Source organism: Theropithecus gelada, chromosome 12 (assembly GCF_003255815.1).
Source record: "Theropithecus gelada isolate Dixy chromosome 12, Tgel_1.0, whole genome shotgun sequence".
Classification (NCBI taxonomy): domain Eukaryota; kingdom Metazoa; phylum Chordata; class Mammalia; order Primates; family Cercopithecidae; genus Theropithecus; species Theropithecus gelada.
The window spans coordinates 107,016,108-107,037,987 of NC_037680.1; the positions used below are offsets into that span (position 1 = coordinate 107,016,108).

A 21,880-nucleotide genomic window follows, 5' to 3' on the forward strand; every position below is an offset into this window, starting at 1 on the left:
TTGCTGACTATGCTCCCTGGCCAAATAAGGTCACCAGCTTGCCTCTGCAGTTGGGCAGAGCTGCTAGCTGAGCTCTCTGCTAGGGTGCATATGGCAGGAACACAGTTACCAGCATGGTGATCCACGCACTGGCCATTGTGAGCCCTGCCCTCACTTCTTCATTTCTAGTCAAACACAGGTGGTCTAGCCACAGTGATTTCCCCTTTGTTTCTCATGAGACAAGACAGAAGTGGGCCTCCTAAGATGTAGCACAGAATGCTACAGAAGCAGGATGTCCTCCACTGGAGAAACTTTGAGCTCAGGAAAACCCTCTTGATGTGGCGCTTTGCCAGCCTTGGGGAGGAGCAACACAGTCAAAGTGAAACTATAAGATTCAATAATTTAACTGCTAAACATCTGCCTAGAAATGAAAACATATATCCACACAATGACTTGAATGCAAATATAGTAACATTATAGTAACAGTAACGTTATAGTTAACTTTCACAAAATCTATCTTACACTGTTTCCAAAAGGCCATTTTATAGCAATATGTAAGGGTTCCAGTTTTTCCACATCTCTGCTAAAACTCATTATTGTATGTGTTTATAGCCATTCCAATGAATGCATACTAGTATTTTGTTGTGGTTTGAATTTGCTTTTCTCTAATGACTAATGATACTGAGCATCTCTTCTTGTCTTTATTATCTTCCATGTGTCTTTTGGAGAAATATCTATTCAAATCATTTGCTCATTTTTAAATTGGGTGATCTTCTTGCTGAGTTGTCAGAATTCTTTACATATTTGAATATAAGTAGTTTACTGAAAATACAATTGGCTAATATTTTCTCCCAGACTGTGGCAATTCTTTTCTTTTTCTTAATAGTATACTTGAAGCACAAAATATTTCAGTTTTGTTAAATTTCAGCTTATCAATTTATTCTTTTAAGGATCATGCTTTTGATGTTGTAGCTAACTCTTCATTTAACCAAAAGTCACAAAGATTTTTGCCTTTATTTTCTTACAAAAGTCTTACCGTTTTTGCTCTTTTAGAAGATTACTACATAATTTGGGGAACCCAGTGAAAAATAAAAATGGGGGGATCCTTGTTCACAAATTATTAAGGATTTCAGAACAGTGAAAGCAGAACGCTAAACTAAGCACAGAGTTGTTTGTGACTGCACAGGATGCATGCTCATGAAGCCAGTCCTGCTCTTACATTTAGATCCATGATCCATTTTGAGTTGATTCATGTATATGATGTGAGGTAAGGGTCTACATTTGTATTTTTGTACATGTAGTATTTGTTGAAAAGACTATCTTTTCCTCATTTAATTGCCTTGGCACTTTTGTTGAAAATCAATTGCCGAAACCACAAGGATTTATTTCTGCATTCTCAACTCTGTTTCGTTGATCTTTATATATCTTTATTGCCAGTGCAATAACTGTCTTGATACGGGTAGCTTTATAATAAGTGTTGAAATAAGAAAGTATAAATCTTCCAACTTTTTTCTTCTTTTCAGAGATTGTTTTGGCTATTCTGGGTTCTTGCAATTCCATATAAATTTTAGAATTAGCTTCTCAATTTCTTCAAAAAAGCCGTTTGGGATTTTGATAGGAATCACATTGAGTTTATAGGTCAATTTGGAGAGAATTGCCAGGTTAAATATATTGAGTCTTCCAATCCATGAACATGGGTATCTCTATTTATTTAGATTGTTCATTTGTCTAGTAATGTTTTGTCATTTTCAGCATACAAGTCTTGCATTCTGTTTGTTCAGTTCATTCCCACATGTTTTATTATTTTGCCTACCATTAATTTTGAATTTGAGAGCTCAATTTTTGACATTTCTAAGTTTACTAGTTGGTTGTTTTATAGAAACAATATCACTGAATAAGTTTTGGGGGTGTTAAATATACTTACTCTAGGCTGGGCAGGGTGGCTCATGTCTGTAAACCCAGCATTTTGGGAGGCCGAGGTGGGCAGATCACTCGAGGTCAGGAGTTTGAGATCAGCCTGGCCAACATGGCAAAACCCCATCTCTACTAAAAGTACAAAAATTAGCCAGGAGTGGTAGCACACGCCTGTAATTCCAGCTATTAGGAAGGCTGAGGCAGGAGAATTGCTTGAACCCGTGGGCAGAGGTTGAGCTGAGATCAAGCCACTGCACTCCAGCCTGGGGGACAGAGAGAAACTCCATCTCAAACATAAAATAAAATAAATAGACGTACTCTGAAGTCTTATTCTATTTATTTATTATTTCTCTTTTCTCTGATGTTAACCAAAAAAAATGGTAAAAAGAAAGATCTGAAGGGACCTGGTTAGAACCTGAAACTGTCCACTAAGCCAGTGTTAACACCTGGGGCGTAGTGGTTCCATGCCTTCCCTAACATTTATTCTGAATTTTACATACAAATGAGAGACTTTTTGTTTAATTTATATAAAAATGGGATCATAATATATTAATCTGAACATGATGTTTTCATTGAACAACAAAACCATTACCTTCAACCTAAATTGCTACAATTAAATAGCTATGTAATATTTCAACAGTGTACATTTATGATAATGCACTCAACCATTCAGCCAAATGGACAATTAGGTTATTTTCAGGTTTAGAGATATGTGTTATTGTTGAGTAGTAGTTCTTGTTGTTTTACTACTAAAAACAATGCTTCAATAAATACTTTTGTATTTATGAGCATGTAGTCAACAAATATTTATTAAACACCTTGAATATATCAGGTACTCAAGAAAAATTAATGGACAAAATAGACACCACTGCCCTTATGGCATACGTATTTTTGGGAGAAGAGAGGCAATGAAGAAGATGATAAACAATAAACAAACAAATGTGTAATTTATTTAATATGTTAGGGAGTGATAAGAGCATGGGAAAAAGAAATAGAGGCAGATGAGGGGATTGGGAGTATGGGGGCAGGCTGGGGTATTGTGGTTGTGATTTTTGATAGGTTGGTCAAAGCAAGTCTCATTGAGAAGGTGACAGTGAATCAAGGATCAAAAAGAGACAAGGAAATTAGTTCACGGCATAGATATATGTATCTATGCTAGGCAGAAGAAACAGCCAATATCAATTCCCTAAGGCTACAGTATGTCTGGTTAGTCAAGAAACAACAAAGAGGTGAGTGTGACCAGATGGAAGTGATCAAGGGGAGAGGAGAGAAGGTTGGATCATTACAGACCCTTTGAACAGTGTAAGGATCTGGGTTTCACTCTTGAAGAAATGGGGAGCATTGAAAGTTCTGCAGTTCTTGTTTCTATAGGATGCATGTTGATCTTTTTATTTATATGGGATAGATTCCAAAATTGGATTTGCTGGGTCAGTCTGTAGTATATTTTAAAATTTAGTGGATGTTGCCGAATCTTTTCTGAAAAGGCTGTAGTAATTCATGCTCACATCAGTCATGAGTGCCTGTTTCTCTGAATCTTCTCCCACATGGCATAGTGTCACTAATGAAATTGTGTTTGCCAATCTAATGAGTGAGAAATGGTTTCTCATTGATGTTTTAGTTTGAACGTATTCATATGTGTATTGGACATTTTAATTTTCTTTTCTTTAAGCTGCCTGTTCAGGTCCATTTTGGAGAGGTTGTTATTTTTTATTAGTAGACTTTAGTCTTTGCCTATTAATGGCAGATATATTAACCCTTTGTCATACATATTGAAAATGTTTTTCTATACTGTCTTTTATATCTGTATTGCTTTTTAAGAACGTTTAAATCTATTAAGAGAAATCTTCCTTTAACTATTCTTGTCTCAAAGTGTTCTTTATTGACTCAGACATTCTGTCATTTCAATATTTAGATTATTTTATCCAGGTTTTTTTTTCTTTTTTTTTTCGAGACGGAGTCTCACTGTCACCCAGCCCAGAGTGCAGCAGTGTGACCTTGGCTCACTGTAACCCCAACCTCACCAGCTGAAGTGATCCTCCTGCCTCAGTCACTCAAGTAGCTAAATCTACAGGTGCACATCACCACATCCAGCTAATTTTTGTATTTTTTGTAGAGACAGCATTTTGACGTTACCCAGGCTTGTCTTGAACTCCTGATCTCAAGGGATCTGCCCACGCCAGCCTCCCAGAGTGCTGGGACTACAGGCATTAGCCACCACACCTGGACTTTATTCAGTTTTAATGGGGTTTCTGGTTGCAAATACACCATACTTACATAATAATTTCAGAAAAATTGATGCTTTAAAATTATTACTTTTTTTCTAATTGGGAGCATTTTATATATCTCCATTTATTTAGATCTTATTTAATTTTCTTCCATAAAATTTTTATAGTTCCTATACTTTTAAGATGTTTATAAATATATATATGTGTATTTGCTATTGAGTCTGAGTATTTTTTTAACTTATGTTGTTCCAAATAAGAACTAGTAAGTTTTATATATCTATTTTTTATTCATACTCGTTGGTGTATTAGTTCGTTCTCATACTGCTGTAAAAAACTACATGAGACTGGGTAATTTAAAAAGAAAAGAGGTTTAATTGACTCACAGTTCCACAACCTTAACAGAAATCATGACTAGGAGGTCTCAGGAAACTTACAATTATGGTAGAGGGTGAAGGGAAGCAGTCACCTCTTCACAAGTCAAAGCAAGAGAGAGGGAATGAGAGAGAGCAAGGAAGGAAGTGCCACACTTTTAAATAATCAGATCTCGTGAGAACTCACTCACATTCATGAGAACAGTATGGGGGAAATCCACCTGCATGATTCAATCACCTCCCACCAGGTCCCTTTCCAACACGTAGGGATTACAATTTGCCATGAGATTTGGGTAGGGACACAGGGTCAAACCATATCATTTGACAAATTAATTTTCTACTTCTCATGAATTTTATTAGGTCTCTGTCTAGTTTTTCTATGTATATAATTATAGAACATATAATACTGTACCCTATTTTAGTATTTATACTAATTGTTTTATTTTCATAGCCTATCGTATTAACTAAAGCTTCCAAAATATGCATATGTGTATGTGTGTATATATATATTTGTATACACACATACACACACACATATATATATGTGTGTATATATGTATAATGGTGGTAATAGTAGACATTCCTATATGGTTTTCTATTTAAATGACTTCACCATTCATGTTTACCATAACATTTGCTGATTTTAGAGAGTTCATGTTATGTTAGTTTTTATTTCATATACAGTTTTTATTTTTAAAAATAGCTGTTAGGACTTACCAAATTCCCTTTTAAAATCATTTGTGAATATATTCAAATACTTCTCCTTTTATTTACTGATGTAAAATTACAGAGAGATTTTCGAATGTTGAAGTGTTTTTTCTCTTATTCAGTCTCATTGTCATTACCTTTCTCTTTCTTTCTGTTTCTAAATAGCCTGTAACTACAAGTTTTATTTCATCTTTAACCCAACACAGTGTGTTTTGTTTTGCTTTCTAAAATCTTAAGAAATTTATTTTCCTTATGCAATATGTTTCAATTCTATTGATTGTAACTTATTGAGACTTCTTTTGTGGCCAAGATTATGCTAAATATTGATGATGTGTTCTCTGTTTTTAAGTTACAAGATTAAATAATAACTCATTCTTATTAACTTATCTAGAACCTGTATATTTTGTCCATTTTGGTATATGGAAAGAGTAAAAACTTAGGGGTGAATTGTTTTGCAATGCCCATAAAGCATTTGTCCCATTATTTGTTTCTTGAATTTTGAATTGACATTAATGGGAACTGTTCTGCTTTTTGTTTTATTTGAAGTTGCATACCATAAATTGCCTATTTTTGATTTCAGCATATTTTGTGTCACTGCATCTTTAGTTGGATTCTATCTTTGAGTCCAATCAGTATCAATATCATCAATACTGATGATGCTTCCAATATCATTAATATTGCCTTTCAGTATCATTTCTTCAGGTATATTCAGTGTTATAATTTTTCAACCTTTCTTCTGTTTTACCTTTTATAAGTCATTGTTTTTCTTGTTTTATCTCTCTAAAAATGCAAACTAGGTTTGCTCTTTATTTTTATTTTCAGAGTTTCATAGGTCTTATAAGATCTGATTTCACTCAGTCAGTAGTTACCTTCAACTTTTCAAGTTCATTGTTTAATCTGTATTTCTGTAATTGTTACAGTTGAATCTGAAACCATATTTTTCCACCATATTGTTGTCATCCTTGAAACAAATTCCTTAACTCAGTTTTTCTTCACCAACCCTGTTCAACATTTTAAGTTTGTTGATATAATTTGAAGCTTTAATTCAAATAGTTACTATTTGGAATTTCCCCCCATTTCCCATAATATCTGTTTCTCCTGGGGTAACTTTTTTCTCTCTCTTTTTTTTTTTATGCTAGTCTTTCTAATATTGAAGTATTTCCTCAAATGTCTATTGATCTGTGGTTATTTGTTTCTACATAAGAGAAGGCTTTGGAAATCAATCAATGTGATTCACCAATTAAAATTAAAGAAGGAAAATCATGTGAATATCTCATTAATGCGTTTGATAAAATTTAACATCTGTTCATGATAAAACTTCCAGCATATCAGGAATAGGTAGGAACTCAGCAAATTAGGAATAGATAGGTAGGAAAGTCATATGAATATCTTGGTAGATGCATTTGATAAAATTAGTAGTTCATGATAAAATTCTCAGCAAGTTAGAAATAGTGAGGAATGCAAAGCACAGTGGCTGACAGCTGTGATCCCAACTCTTTGGGAGGCCAAGGTGGGAGGATCACTTGAAGCCAGGAGTTCAAGACCAGCCTAGGCCACAAAGAGAGACCCTCTCTCTACAAAATATAAAAATAAAATAAAAAATTAGCTGGGCATGGTAACGTCTATAGTCCTAGCTATTCAGGAAGCTGAGGTGGAAGTATGACTTGAGCCCAGGAGTTTGAGGCTGCCATGAGCTATGATTGCGTTACTGCACTCCAGCCTGGGCAACAGAGTAAAACCTTCAAAGAAGGAAGGGTACTGGAGGGGAGGGGAGGGGAGGGGAGCAGCGGCGGGGGGGGGCGGGGAGAGAGAGAGAGAGAGAGAGAGAGAGAAAGAAAGAAAGAAAAAGAAGGAAAGAAGAAAAGAAGGAAAGAAAGAAAGAAAGAAAGAGAAAGAAAGAAAGAAAGAAAAAAAGAAAGAAAGAAAAGAGAAAGAAAGAAAGAGAAAAGAAAGGAAGGGAAAGAAAGGGAAAGAGGTAAAAATATGTACAAAGGCATAACAAACATCACACTTAGTGATATTGCTAGTTGCTTTTTCCCTAAAATTGGAAATAAGACAAGGAAGTTGTCTCTCACTTCTCTGCAACATTGTATTTAAACTCCTGAGCAGTGAAATAAGATCCAAAAAAGGAAATAATTGTTATTTTGGGGAAAGAAACAGTGAATCAGTCTTTTTTTGTTGATGACATTATTTTCTTTAAAATATAAAAGAAATCTATAAATACTTTACTAGAACTAATACATGAATTTAGCAATGCCATAAATACATGGTTAATGTTTCTCAAACCAATTATATTTCCTACAATGGTAATAAGGAATTTGAAAAGCAATATCATTTAAAGTAGTACCAGAGAGAATAAAATAACTAGAAATAAATTTAATGAAAGATGTGCCTGATTTTTAAAATTTATCTAAATAAATGGAGAAATATACGACGCTAACAGATTTCTAGCTCAATATTGTTGTCGGCTCCCCCAAATTTATCTATAGTTTCAAATCAAACCCAAGAAAAATCCAAAAGCCTTTTCTTGTAGAAATTGGCAAATTGATTTGAAAAGATATGTGGAAAATCAAAGAATCTAGAAAGTCCAAGACAATCTTTTCTAATTGACTTCAAGACTTTCTTTAAGCCATGGTATTTAACACAAAATCATATCAGCATAAGGGTAGACAAACAGATCAATGGTATGGCACAGAAAGTAGAGATATAAACCCATGCTTATATTGTAAATTGCTTTTTGAATATTTTCATGACCTTGGAGTGGCAAATTCTTCTTAGAGAGTACACTGAAGTCATTAATTATAAAAGAAAAAATAATAAATTGGACTTCATCAAAGTTAAAGATTTTTTCCTATCAAAAGACATAATTAAGAAAATAAAAGAGAAGCTACAGACTGGGTGAAAATATTTACAATACATAAATCAGACAAAACACTTCTATCCATAATCTATAAAAAAAACTCCTACCCATCATAAATAAAATAAAATTCAATAATATAAATGGGTCAAACATTTGAACAGATACTTCACCAAAAAATAAATAAGTTGCCAGTAAACACTTGAAAATGTGCTTGACATAATTTCCTCATTAAAGAAATACAAATTAAAACTAAAATTAGATATCACATCGTACATACTGGAATGGCTAAAACTAGAAAGGCCATCACTGGTAGTCTTTATAAAAACAGTTTGTCAGGTTTTAAAATGGTTAAATGTACTCTTACGCAATGATCCAGTAATTCCACTCCCACATATTTACCCAAGAGAAATGAAAACATTCTTCCACAAAAAGACTTGCACAAGAACAGCAGTTTTATTTATACTAGTCTCAAACTGGAATCCACTCCAATGTCCATCAACAGAAAAATGAGTAAGCAGATTGTGGTAAATTCACACAATGGAATACCACTCAACAGTAGAAATGAATAAACTAACTGTTCAACACAGCAACATAGATGATAAGCAAAATAAGACAGACACAAAAGCATTTATATGTTTTACCCATTTATATGAAATCCAAGAGCAGGCAGTATGAACATATGACAGAATAAATGACAGCAATGGTTGCCCCTGAGAGGCTGCCTGGCTGCATGTAGTCAGCATGCAGGGTGACAAGCAGTATATGCATTGCTCTGCTCATTTTTCAAATAACAAATCAGTTTTTAGTTGTGTGTCTCCCTTCACATCTCCACTGTTTCTTCAGAATTCTGTAGAGCACCACGACTGCTTTCTTAACCTCTGTGAGCATCCCCTACCTATTATTGCAACTAGCACTTTTCTGACCAATTTTTGTCTTCGAGATTTTATTTGAAATCTCTTATGTGCTCATTGTCCTCCACCATTCTCTTTGTCATCGTAAATCTAATTCCTTTGTTATTATTTTAATGATCTTTAACCAGAAACTTTTTTTTTTACAGGAATTCAAACCAATAATGTGACATGATTGTGTCCTGCTTTATGCTGCGTAATGGGAAGTGCCTATAATTCTCTTCCGGTTGGATAAAAAGATCTCCCAAGTTTTCATAATATTTAGGAATACTGAGATGTTGATTAAAACATTATCAGAGCAATAACATGATCAACTAAGAACTAGAATTAGAGACTCAGCTTTAAAATTGCTTTAACAGGAAGCAGCAGCAATTTCTGAAATTCAGATGCCTAAAATGATTAACCGTATATAGCAATAGTACAGACAGATTTATATTAACACAAAGCAGAGCCAGATGTTCCAGGAGATATCACTGATATTCTCATGAAATTCTCAATAATATGGTATTATTATCATTATTAAACCACACTGTATTATTTATGAATTAATTTTATGATATATGATCGTATTTCCTTCCTAGCAGCTATAGATTAGAGAGGGACATCTTATTTTTATTTTGCCAAATTTGTTTTCTCTCAGTTGTTGATTAAGATGCATTTTCAAGGTTAGATTTTTATTTACATTCCATTGACTTTCATTTCTCTATGGATGACCTGCTTACTCCATCTAGATTCTGTAGGAATTTAATACTTTTATTTTGAAAAATATTCCAGATATGGTTAGGTGAAGATATCTTTACAATGACTTTGTTCAGTTTAGACTGGGCTTTTTCAGTACCCTCTATATTAGTCTTGCATAGGCTCCATGATATCTTCTATTACATCTTTGTTTGTTGCTTCAATTCCATTTATTCTGGGCTCTACTGAGTATCACCTATTTTATAGGTGTTCGTTCTTTGTAGCTTGTCCTTTATATGTAAGGTCTTACAGTCTCCACAAACATCTCAGAATCTTGATGACCATTTTCACATGGTGTCCTTTTTCCCTAGGATATTCACGGAAGACCAGGATGTAGATGAGGGGCTTCTCTATGACACTATATTCAAGCACTTCAAAAGACATAAGCTGGAGATTTCAAATGCAATAAAAAAGACATTTCCATTCCTTGAGGGCCTCCGCGACCGTGAACTCATCACAGATAAAATGTTTGAAGTAAGTGAAGTTTATTTCACAGCCTGGCAGATATGCTTTCATATTTTACAAGTATTTCTGTAAGTGCTCCTGTAAGGCAGAAAAGAAGAGGAGAAGCAGAGGTCACCAGAGATGGCCCTACTTCCAGTTAAGGAAATGGTGTTCCATGGCACCCTCTGGAGTTGGGGTCAATGGTACTGGAGAAACTGGAATAGAAACAGGTGTTCTCCATAAATGTACAATGTTTTGTAGAATTCATACACTATAACATAAACCAAAATTTAAAAATAATTTTAATGAATTGATTTACTGAAATCATAATTAACAGAGAATTAACATCAATTTAAAATACCTAGATCTGAGAACATTAAAATCCACAGGGAACTGGTGTTTAGAGGGGACAAATTTGGAAGTAGATGCTTGTTATTCTTTCTCCAACACATTCGTTTTCTTTGTCTTTCCTTTATTTGTGCATTTCTGGAGTCTTGGAATATGGGTAAATTCCATCCATAGGCCCTGCTGGAGATACAGAGCAGCGAGTGCTTCCTCTGTGGCCAAGTTCACAGCAAGGGGAGAATGGTCGCCTGGTTTCCTTGAGCCCTTCAGGCCAAATCAGTCTTGGGGGAAAAGCAGAGGTTGTCCAGTCAACAAAACAGCCACTCATTGATTGCCTGCTACGTCTATCCCAAAAACATATCAGTCAGGCGCTTAAAGAACTTTGAGCCCACTTTTATCCTTCAAAGTTGTTCCTTTTTACATCTAATGTAAATAAGGGTGAGGCGATCAGGCTCAATCAGTGGGTATTTTTAAGGAGATGGAATTTACTTCTTTCATTACTGGCTATACAAATATGTAAAAATTATGAAACTTTACATGCGAAGATACCTGTGAAGAGAAATTAAAATTCAGTAAACATAAAATTTCTTTTTATGGCTCTTCTGTAACTTGAAAGTCTGTATTTGTATTTTTTCCATTCAATATTTTTAAAGGATTCTCAAGATTCTTGTAGAAACCTGGTCCCTGTACAAAGAGTGGTGTACAATGTTCTCAGTGAGCTGGAGAAGACATTTAACCTGCCAGTTTTGGAAGCACTGTTCAGCGAGGTCAACATGCAGGAATACCCCGATTTAATTCACATTTGTAAAAGCTTCAACAATGGTAATTAAGTTTATTATCTACCTTTTGAGTTCCAGGGCCAATTTTTTTCAATAAGCATATACTGAGCTCCTACCATGTGTGACACATTGTGTTGGGCAGTGGGGATAGAGTAGTTAACAAAATAGACGTGTCATGCATCGTCTTGAAGCCCGTGGTATATGGTTATGGTAAAACAGATACCTGGAGGTCTGGTTCACTGGCCACTTAGACTCACAGGACAACCAGAGCCACGCTGGCATCAGATTGACTTAGAAGATAAGAAACACAGAACCCCAACGGGGCAGCATCAGTTGTTTCTTCTCTTTAGTGGGAGTCCTTGCAGTGGCCTACATAGCAGCCCACTAAATTGACTACTACCTGCCTTGAGTGACAGCTTAGCTGTGGGTGCGGGATCCACTATGGCATAGCACCACATGTCTGTGGGAGTCAATATCTCTTGTAACAACTCCATAGTCATAGCTTTCAGGATGCCACAGGGACAATCTGAGTTGTAAGAGTTATCAACTGAAGGAAGACCACACTTATTCCTTCCCTACAGGTATTTATAGTTCATGTAGAGTTTTAGGCAACCAGTTATGGGTCATTTCTAAGCCCAGGGTTTTCCCACTAAGACCAGGAAAAGGCTACCTTTATTAAATTTCTAGAATGATGAGCAAGAAAATTAACCCCGGGTCAAGTTTGACTTTACTGAAGGATAAATAGTTTTGTTAACCCTTTACCCACAAGGGTTAAAAGAAACGTTAATCAAATAATCACAAAACTGATTGCTCTGACAGGGACTATTTTTGGTGCTGTATCAAACTAAAGTTTTGATTCTTGACTTTTTTCCTGAGAAGGCATAATTTATACTATTATAATGGTACACAGTAAAGATGCCCTCTATTTTGTTTTACTTGCCTGGCAAAATTTTATTCCCCTCACAGTTTGATCTCAACCCAGTTCTCCAAATGAGAGATAGAGATATCACAAGAAAAATGAGCACATGCCCTAAAGAGGGTGGATGCTATGGGGACTGGAATAAAAGTGTGAAAGCATGTCTGCAAAACAGGACAAACTGGATCTGACTAAATCCAAGAGTGAGAAGCAGTATAGGAGCTGACCTAAGAGAGATCAATTGGAGGAAGATAGTAAATGGTCTGGAGTCCAAAGCTAAGGAATTTGAAGTTTATTTACTAGGCAATAAAGAAATACTACAAATTTATAAACAAGGAAAAAAGTTTAGGCAGTTATATATGGTATGGCTTATTGATTTGTATTAATACTAACATTATCTAGATTAAAATAATTGTTGTAACAAGTCATTCAAGTCAAAAAGTGAAAAAAAGGAAATCACATATCTGGGCACAAATTTCAAGTCAATGTTATGTTTGTAAGCAGGATGGCCCAGGCTGTGGGGATGAAGGGAATAGTGTTACATTTACTGCCCACATTCACAGGGGCTCTGTTCCTCTCCATGGACTGCAGGGATTCCCTTCCTAACCCCAGTGTCCACAACTCATGTGTTAGTTTCTGGCACTCCTTATGCTTGGGTGACCTGCACTGAGGCTCACTGTCCCCTTCCTGGGCCAGCACTGCCGACTGCCCCAGCCAGCACAGCAGTCCACCCACCCTCAGGGAGATGCTGCTGACTCTCAGACCCTAAAGTCCACACAAGCTGCCCCTGTGTCCCCTGTTATGTTTATTTGGGAACTGTTCATCCTCCTTGACCCAATTAAGCCAACGTTTTCCTGTTTTCTAGCCTCATCTTTAAAGCTGTTGGAGTTTTCTCTTTTATTTTTTATATATGTATGTTTTTGGAGATAGGATCTCACTCTGCCCAGGTTAGATGGCAGGCTAGTGAGCTATCTCTGCTCACTACAACCTTGACTTCCTGGACTCAAGTAGTTCTCCCGCTTCAGCCTTCTTAGTAGCTGGGACCACAGGTGCACACAACCACATCAGGCTGATTTTGTTAGTTTTCTTTTTTTTCTGACACAAGGTCTTGCTGTGTGGTCTAAGCTGGTCTCAAAATCCTAGGCTTAGGCGATGCTCCTGCATCACCATCCCACAGTTCTATGATTACAAGTGTGAGCCACTTCACCTGGCCAGTTTTCTCTTTTATGATGGAATCTCTCTAGGACCTGAGACTATCCTTCCAGGGAATCCCTCTGTTTCTTCCTTACACTTGATATATGCCTACCCTGCCAAATGACAATTTTGCAGGTAACACAACTCACTGTGTTTCCATTACTTCTTTATCGTTAAATTTTGAGTATCCCCTTTCTGTGTAGGACACATAAAAGCTCATTGTTGAGGTCATCTCTTCTCTGTCCCAGAAGATGATGGGAGAAGTTTAAGTCATGTGTAACCCTCTGACTTCTGAGTCACCCGAATGCTGGAAATTCCTAAAAGCCAATTTCCAGATGTTGTCCCTGGTTCTCACAGATCTTCAATTGCTTTCTTCTCTCTCCCACTCTTCAGCAATCCAAGACAAATTGTCTTTCCAAGAAAGCGATCGAAAAGAAAGGGAAGAGAGGCCTGACATCCAACTAAGTCTTGAACAAGGTAAAAATGACAGAATAAAAATTTTCTCATTGCTAAGAGGAAAAGGAGACAAGGGAGGTGAGGGCCCAAGGTTCTGAGGGGAAATTGTGAATCAGGCAAGACGTGGAAGGACCATGGAGAAGTCAAGGAGGGGGTTGTATGAGCTCCTACCCAGATGTCGGGTCTGGAGAAGTGGCCAAAACAAGACATAGTTGGTTCAACAACCATAAAGGAATCAGAACCAAGTGTGTCAGTAGGCCAGATTTACAGATGCTAACTACCCGGAAGTAACTGTGATTTAGAAATGTCCCTGTAGGAGGTCAGTATGAAGCTGTGAAGTGTTGAGAACCACAGCTCATGGCCCATGGTCAACATCAAAGAGGAGACCCTTGGGGGAAGAAAAGCTCCTGTTTTATCTGTACTTTCACATTCTCAACACTTTTGACGCCAAACGTGGAAAATCTCCCCACACCAACCATCTCCAATTCCCTGCAGAACTGTGAACCCCATCCTAAAGGGATTTCCAAAGGTCACCTCATTAACATAAAATCAGGCTTGGTTGAAATGGGGTTGTTATGCATAACAGGAAGTGCGGCTGAGTCTCTCTCTGTCACCCAGACTGGAGTGCAGTGGCATCATCTTGGCTCACTCACTGCAGCCTCCGCCACTTCTTACTGTTTTCAAAGAACATTAGTAGTTTCTGGAATGATAAGAGCTTTTTAATTTTTTTCTGTTTTACTCAGGACTACAGGTAGAAAAATAAAAGTAGAGAAAAGGAGAAGGAGGTGCAAAACATGGGGAGAGCATGACTCTGTTATGTGTCAGGCGTGATTATAGGAGCAGGCATATTTTTTCCAGAGAGCACTTCATCTTAGCTCAGAATATTAGTGTGCAGCATCACAGCACTGGGAACTCTTCTCTGGTCACTGTCTAGAGGTCACCCAAGGAATGTGTGTGACCTCGAGAAGCTGAAAAGACAAGGAAATAGGTTGTCCTCTCCAGACCCCAGAAAGGAATAAAGGCCTACTAACATAACGGCTTTAGGCAGTGAGACCCGTGTCACACTTCTGCCTGACATAACTGAAAGATAATAAAATACAATAATAAAAATAAAATAACTCTTTTGTTTCTCATTAGTTTCTGGTGAACTAGAAGATTACCAAATGACCAAAGAAGGAGAATCAGAAGAGCTTGCTTCTAGCTTGCTATGATGTGATGTACCAAGTAATTATAACTTAAAAATAATAAAAACAGGCCAGGCACGGTGGCTGAAGCCTGTAATCCCAGCACTTTGGGAGGCCAAGACGGGCGGATCATGAGGTCAGGAGATCGAGATCATCCTGGCTAATACGGTGAAACCCCGTCTCTACTAAAAATACAAAAAATTAGCCGGGCATGGTGGCGGGCGCCTATAGTCCCAGCTACTCGGGAGGCTGAGGCAGGAGAATGGCGTGAACCTGGGAGGCGGAGCTTGCAGTGAACTGAGATCCGGCCACTGCACTCCAGCCTGGGTGACAGAGCGAGACTCTGTCTCAAATAAAATAAAATAAAATAAAATAAATAAAATAAAATAAAAATAAAAAAATAATAATAATAACAAAAACAGAAACAGAGTTCTGATAATGAAAAAAAAGACAGAAGAGGGTAAAAAGGGAGACTTGAAGGAAGAGTCAAATATAGGGAGGAGCAGTGAAAGAAGATTTCAGAGGAGAAAGTAGAGAAGTAGGTAGCAACCAGGGTGCAGAAAAGAGGGTTATTGGGGCAAATTAAAAGTTCATAAATTACAATTTTGGCCCAGGAGCAGAGCAACCAGCATGTGAAAATGAGAAGTGCTCCTATGTCATGGGTTTCTCCGAAGAAGTGCCAGAAAGCCCAGAAGCAAAGATGGAAAATGGCCAAGCATGTGGCAAAATGGGTAAGGCTGCCTGAGGGCTGTGGGATGGGGATGGCTCAGGGGGCCCCACAGACCCTGGGAAGAGTGGAGGCAGGTGCTCCAGTCCGCCCAGAATCCTGTTCTCTGCATTTGCTTCACCCAAGCTTTTGGGGAACTACAGGGAGGCAAGAGATCGTTATAAAGTTTCACTTACCAGGATGGGCTCTGTTGATTACATATGGGTGACGTCATAGAACAGTGCTCTTTAAAGTGGCAGTTTTCCTGTTTATTGCATTAATATGTTAAGTTACACTCAATATTCCATGGAACCCAAGACAACCCAGTGAACTTCTGCTGGTAGATAATAGTGTCATTTTGCTACACCTTAGAAAGGCCTCACCCAAAAGACAACTAATCCAGGTACTTAATTGTCAGGAGGGAAGACTGCAGATCTACTCTTACCCCAAACCATACTTTTGATAGAAGACCCAGGGCCCATCCTAGACTCATAGTTCTCAGTTTAGTGGTTCCTCTAGAAGAAAGAGAGGAATGACTATCCAAACATCTTTATAAACTCCAGCCTTCTATAGTATGAATTGTCCTAAGATCTGTAACTTTTATTTATTAATTTCTGTTTCCTCACCACCACTTGTTATTTTCTAGATACTGTGGGTATTGGAAACAACTCTACTTTGGAAAAACCCAAGAGGAAGAGAAGTAAGAATAAACAAGAATTTACTTGCTTTCAGTGTTACAAATATGTTTTTAATGCCAGAGTTTTCTTATTGTCATTGTTACTATTTCTGTTATTATTTGCAATACTATAGTAGACACACTGGTGGCCTCCCCAAAAAATGTCCACCTCCTAATCCCTGGACTGTCAACTGCTATCTTACATGGCAAATGGGACTTTACAGATACAATTAAGCTAGGGGCCTTGAAGTGAGGAGATTATCCTAGGTTATGTGGGTGGGTCCAAACTAATCTTGTAGGCTTTAAAGAGTGGAGAACTTTTCCTGGCTATGGAGAAAGGAAAATGTGACTATGGAAGAATCATCAGAAATATGTAATGTTGCAGGCTTTGAAGATGGAAGAGGGAACCAAGGAATGTGGGTGACCTCTAGAAGCTGAAAAAACAAGGGAATAGGTTGTCTTTTCCAGCCCCCAGAAAGGAATGAAGATCTACTGACACCTTGACTTTAGGCAGTAAGACCATGTCACACTTCTCACTGACATAACTAGAAGATAATATATTTGTGTTGTTTTAAACCACTAAATTTGTGGTAATTTGTTATGGCAGCAATTAAGAGTAATATAGATGTTGGTACTTGGCCATGGGGTGTGGCTATCACATATTCCTGAAAGTGTTGGGATGTCTTTGAGATTGGGCAGTGGAAAGAGGTTGGAAGAATTTTAAATAGTGTGATTGGAAAATCCTAGATTTAAAAAATGGAAGTTAAGTCAATTAATAACCCTACAATGGTCTCTAAGTGCTCACGTTAAAGGAAGAGTCACGTGTACTCACTTTAAATAAAAATCTAGAAATGATGAAGCTTAGTGAGGAAGCTATGTCAAAAGTTGAGATAGACTGAAAATTAGGCCTCTTGCAGCAAATAATTGGCCAAGTTATAAATGCAAAGGATAAGTTCTTGAAGGAAATTAAAAGTGCTACTCCAGTGAACACTTTAATGACAAAGCAGAGCAGTCTTATTGCTAATGTGGAGAAAGTTTGAGTGGTCTGGATAGAAGATCAAATCAGATTCCCTTAAGCCAAAGCCTAATCCAGAGTAAGGTCTTAACTCTCTTCACTTCTCTGAAGGTTGTGAGATGTAGGAAGCTTCATAAGAAAAGTTTGAAGGTAACAGAGGTTAGTTCCTGAGGTTGAAGGAGAGAAGCTGTCTCATAACATTAAAGTGCAAGGCGAAGCAGCAAATGCTGATGTAGAAGCTTCAGCAGGTTGTCCAGAAGCTCTAGCTAAGGTCATCGATGGAGTTGGCTACACTAAACCACAGATTTACAGTGTAGACTAAACAGCCTTCCACTGAAAGAAGATTCTATCTAGAACTGTCATAGCTAGAGAGGAGAAGTCAATGCCTGGCTTCAAAGCTTCACGGAACAGGCTGAGTCTCTTGTTAGAGGCTAATGGAGCAGGTGACTTTCACTTCAAGCCAATGCTCATTTACCATTCTGAAAGTCCTTGGGCCCTTAAGAATTATTCTAAGTTTACTCTGCCTGTGCTATATAATTGGAATAAAGCCCAGATGACAGCACATCTGTTTACAACATGGTTTACTGAATATCTTAAACCCACCGTTGAGACATACTCCTCAGAAAAAAAGATTCCTTTCAAAATATCACTGTTCATTGACAGTGCACATAGCCATCCAGGAGCTCTGATGGAGATGTACAAGGTGATTAATGTTATTTCCATGTCTGCTAACACAACATCCATTCTGCAAGCCCATGAATCAAAGAGTAATTTCAACTAGTAAGTCTTAATGTTTAAGAAATACATGTTGTAATGCTATAGCTGTCTCTATACATAGTGATTCCTCTGATGAATCTGGGCAAAGTCGATTGGAAACCTTCTGGAAAGGATTCACCATTTCACATGCGATTAAGAACATTCATGATTCATGAGAGGAGGTCAAAATATCAACATTAGCAGGAATTTGGAAGAAGTTGATTACAACCCTTATTGATGACTTTGATGGGTTTAAGACTTCAGTGGAGGAAGTCACTGTAGATGTGATGGAAATATAAAAAAAACTAGAATTAGAAGTGGAGGCTGCAGTGGCTCACACCTGTAATCCCAGCACTTTAGGAGGCCAAAGCGGGCAGATCACCTGAAGTCAGGAGTTCAAGACCAGCCTGGCCAACATGGTGAAACCCTGTCTCTACTAAAAATACAAAAATTAGCTGGGCATGGTGACTTGTGCTTGTAGTCCCAGCTAGTCAGGAGGCTGAGGCAGGAGAATTGCTTGAATCCGGGAGGCGGAGGTTACACTGAGCAGAGATTGCACCACTACACTCCAGCCTGGCAATAGAGTGAGACTCCATCTCAAAAAAAAAAAAAAAAAAAAGAAGTGGAGTCTGATGATGTGACTGAATTGTTGCGATCTCATCATAAAACTGAATGGATAGGCCAGGTGCAGTGGCTCAAGCCTGTAATCCCAGCACTTGGGAGGCCGAGGCGGGCGGATCATGAGGTCAGGAGATCGAGATCATCCTGGCTAACATGGTGAAACCCCGTCTCTACTAAAAATACAAAAAATTAGCCGGGCGAGGTGGCGGGCGCCTGTAGTCCCAGCTACTCGGGAGGCTGAGGCAGGAGAATGGCGTGAACCTGGGAGGCGGAGGTTGCAGTGAGCCGAGATCGTGCCACTGCACTCCAGCCTGGGCGACAGAGCAAGACTCCGTCTCAAAAAAAAAAAAAAGAAAAAAAAAAAACTGAGTGGATAAGGAGTTGCTTATTATGGATGAGTAAAGAAAGTGGTTTCTTGATATGGACTCTGCTCCTGGGAAAGATGCTGTAAACATTGTTGAAATGACAACAAAGGATTTAGAACATATTAGTTGATAAAGCAGCAACAGGTTTTCAGAGAATCTGCTGTGCTAAAATGCATCAATAACTTTACATGTTACAGAGAAATGTTTCATGAAGTCCATCAACATAGCAAACTTCATTACTGTCCTATTTTAAGAAATTGTCACATCCACCTCAACTTTTATCAACCACCACCCTAATCAGTCAGCAGCCATCAACACCCAGGCAAGACCCTTTACCAGCAAAGAAATTATGACTCACTGAAGGCTCAAATGACTGTGAGCATTTTTTGAGCTATAAAGTATTTTTAATTAAGGTTTGTCCATTGATTTTTTAAGACATAATGCTATTGCATACTTAATAGACTACAGTAAAGTGTAAACATGATTTTCATACGCACTGGGAAACCAAAAAATTGAGTGTCTTGCTTTATTGCAATATTCACTTCATTGCAGTGTTCTGAAACCAAACGTGCAATATTTGTAAGATATACTTATATGTTTTATCCCAAAGACGTTTGAAATTTTTATCTGATCATATCTGTCAGTCTTTTCATTTATGGTTTCCAGGTTTTATGTACAATTTACAAATATATTATCCTCCTCATAATTTGAAAACATTTTTACTTGCTTATAGAATATTTGAAATACTTTTTAATGTTTAAATCTATAACACATATGGAATTCATTTATTGGTGTTTGATGTGAGATGGTGATTAAGAGATATAACCCCAATACCTTTTTTTTTCATGATTTGAAATACGATTTTATATATGTTCTCCAGTATACACAGATCTGTGCCTTATCACATTTCTTTATCCATTCATCTATTGATGGAGACTTAGGTTGTTTCTATGTCTTAACTACTGTGAATTATGCTGCAATGAACACAGGAGTGCAGATATCTCTTTGAGATACTGGTTTCATTTCCTTTGGATACATACCCCAAAGTGAGATTTCTGAATGGTATGTTTTTCTAGTTTTAATTTTTTGAGGAACCTCCATACTCTTTTCCATAATGGCTATACCAATTTACATTCCCACTTACAGTATACAAGGGTTCCTTTTCCCCACACCCTCACCAATACTTGTTATCTCTTGCCGTTTTGTTAATAGCTATCCTAATAGGTGTGAGGTGATGTTTCATTATGGTTTTAAGTCACATGTCTCTCATGGATGGTTAGTGATATTGAGTACTTTTTTATAACCCATTGGCTATTTACGTCTTTTTTCGGAAAATGTTTATTCATATCCTTTCCCCATTTTTAAATCAGGTTATGACATGGTTTTGTTTTGTTTTTGCTATTGAGTTATGTGAGTTCCCGATATATTCTGGACAGCAACCCTTATCAAACACATGGTTTGCAAATATTTTCTCCTATTCCATAGGTTGCCTTTTCATTTTTAAAATTATTTCCTTTGCTGTACAAAAGTTTTTTTAGTTTGATGTAGTTCCACTTGCTTATTTTTGCTTTTGTTGCCTGTGTTTCTGGTGTCTTATCTAAAAAATAATTGCCCAGACCAATATTGAGGAGCTTTTTCCCTGTTTTCTTCTTTGAATTTTATGGTTTCATGTGTGACATTTAAGCCTTTAATCTATTTGGAGTTAATTGTTGTATATGATGTAAGCCAAATATCTAATTTCATTCTTTTGCTTGTGGATATTCAGTTTTCTTAGCACCATTTATTGAAGAGGCTATCTTTTCTCCATTATTTATTCTTGTCATCCTTGTCAAAATTAAGTGCCCCTTCTTGACATTTGTATTTATCATACTGCTGGAAGTCCTAGTCAAAGCAATTAGGCAAGAAAAAAAAGTCGTCCAAATTGGAAAGAAGTTAAATTGTCTCTGTTTCCAGGTGACATTATCTTCTATGTAGAAAACCCTATAGACTCCACCAAAAAACTGTTGGAACTAATACATGAATTCGGTACAGTTGCAAGATTTAAAGATCAGTTGTGTTTCTATGCACTAACAATGAACTATCCAAAAAAGAAATTAAGAAAACAATCCCATTTACAATAGCAACAAAAAGAATAAAATGGGAACAAATTTAACCAGAGGTGAAATATTTGCACACTGACAACTATGACACTGATGAAAGAAACTGAAAAAGATACAAATAAATGGAAAGACATCTCATGTTCATAAACTGGAAGAATATTGTTAAAACGTCCATACTACCCAAAATGATCTGGATAGTTGATGAAATCTCTATCAAAATTTCAATGACATTTTTCACAGAAATAGGAAAAAGGAATCCTAAAATTTGTATAGAACCATAAAAGACCCAAATGGTGAAAGTAATCTTGAAAAAAAAAGAGCAAAGCTGGAGGCATCACACTGTATTTTAAACTACATTACAAAGCAAGAGTAATCAAAACAGTACTGGCATAAAAACATACATAAACCAATGGAATAGAATGGGGAACCCAGAAATAAACTCATGAATGTATGTTCAAGTAATCTTTGATAAGGGCACCAACAATAGGATTTTCTTTATGTAAATGTGCCACATTTTCATTTTTCTTATCTGCTTTATGGAGCTATATAAAAAACAAATTCATCACCTTAAGGTATAACTGAATTTGTTTTAACAAATGTGTGCAGTTATATAAATACCTC

At 37.0% G+C, this 21,880-nt stretch overlaps 1 protein-coding gene across 1 annotated transcript in view; it reads left to right on the plus strand.

The window, feature by feature from the left end:
• The window catches only part of SP140L (SP140 nuclear body protein like), a 63,347-nt gene that overhangs the window by 15,825 nt on the left and 25,642 nt on the right, over positions 1 to 21,880 (plus strand). The window contains exons 3-8 of the mRNA XM_025404056.1: positions 10,015 to 10,177; positions 11,146 to 11,314; positions 13,775 to 13,858; positions 13,989 to 13,991; positions 15,696 to 15,752; positions 16,374 to 16,427. Coding sequence (XP_025259841.1) covers positions 10,015 to 10,177; positions 11,146 to 11,314; positions 13,775 to 13,858; positions 13,989 to 13,991; positions 15,696 to 15,752; positions 16,374 to 16,427 — 530 coding nt within the window. The remainder of the gene's footprint in view (positions 1 to 10,014; positions 10,178 to 11,145; positions 11,315 to 13,774; positions 13,859 to 13,988; positions 13,992 to 15,695; positions 15,753 to 16,373; positions 16,428 to 21,880) is intronic.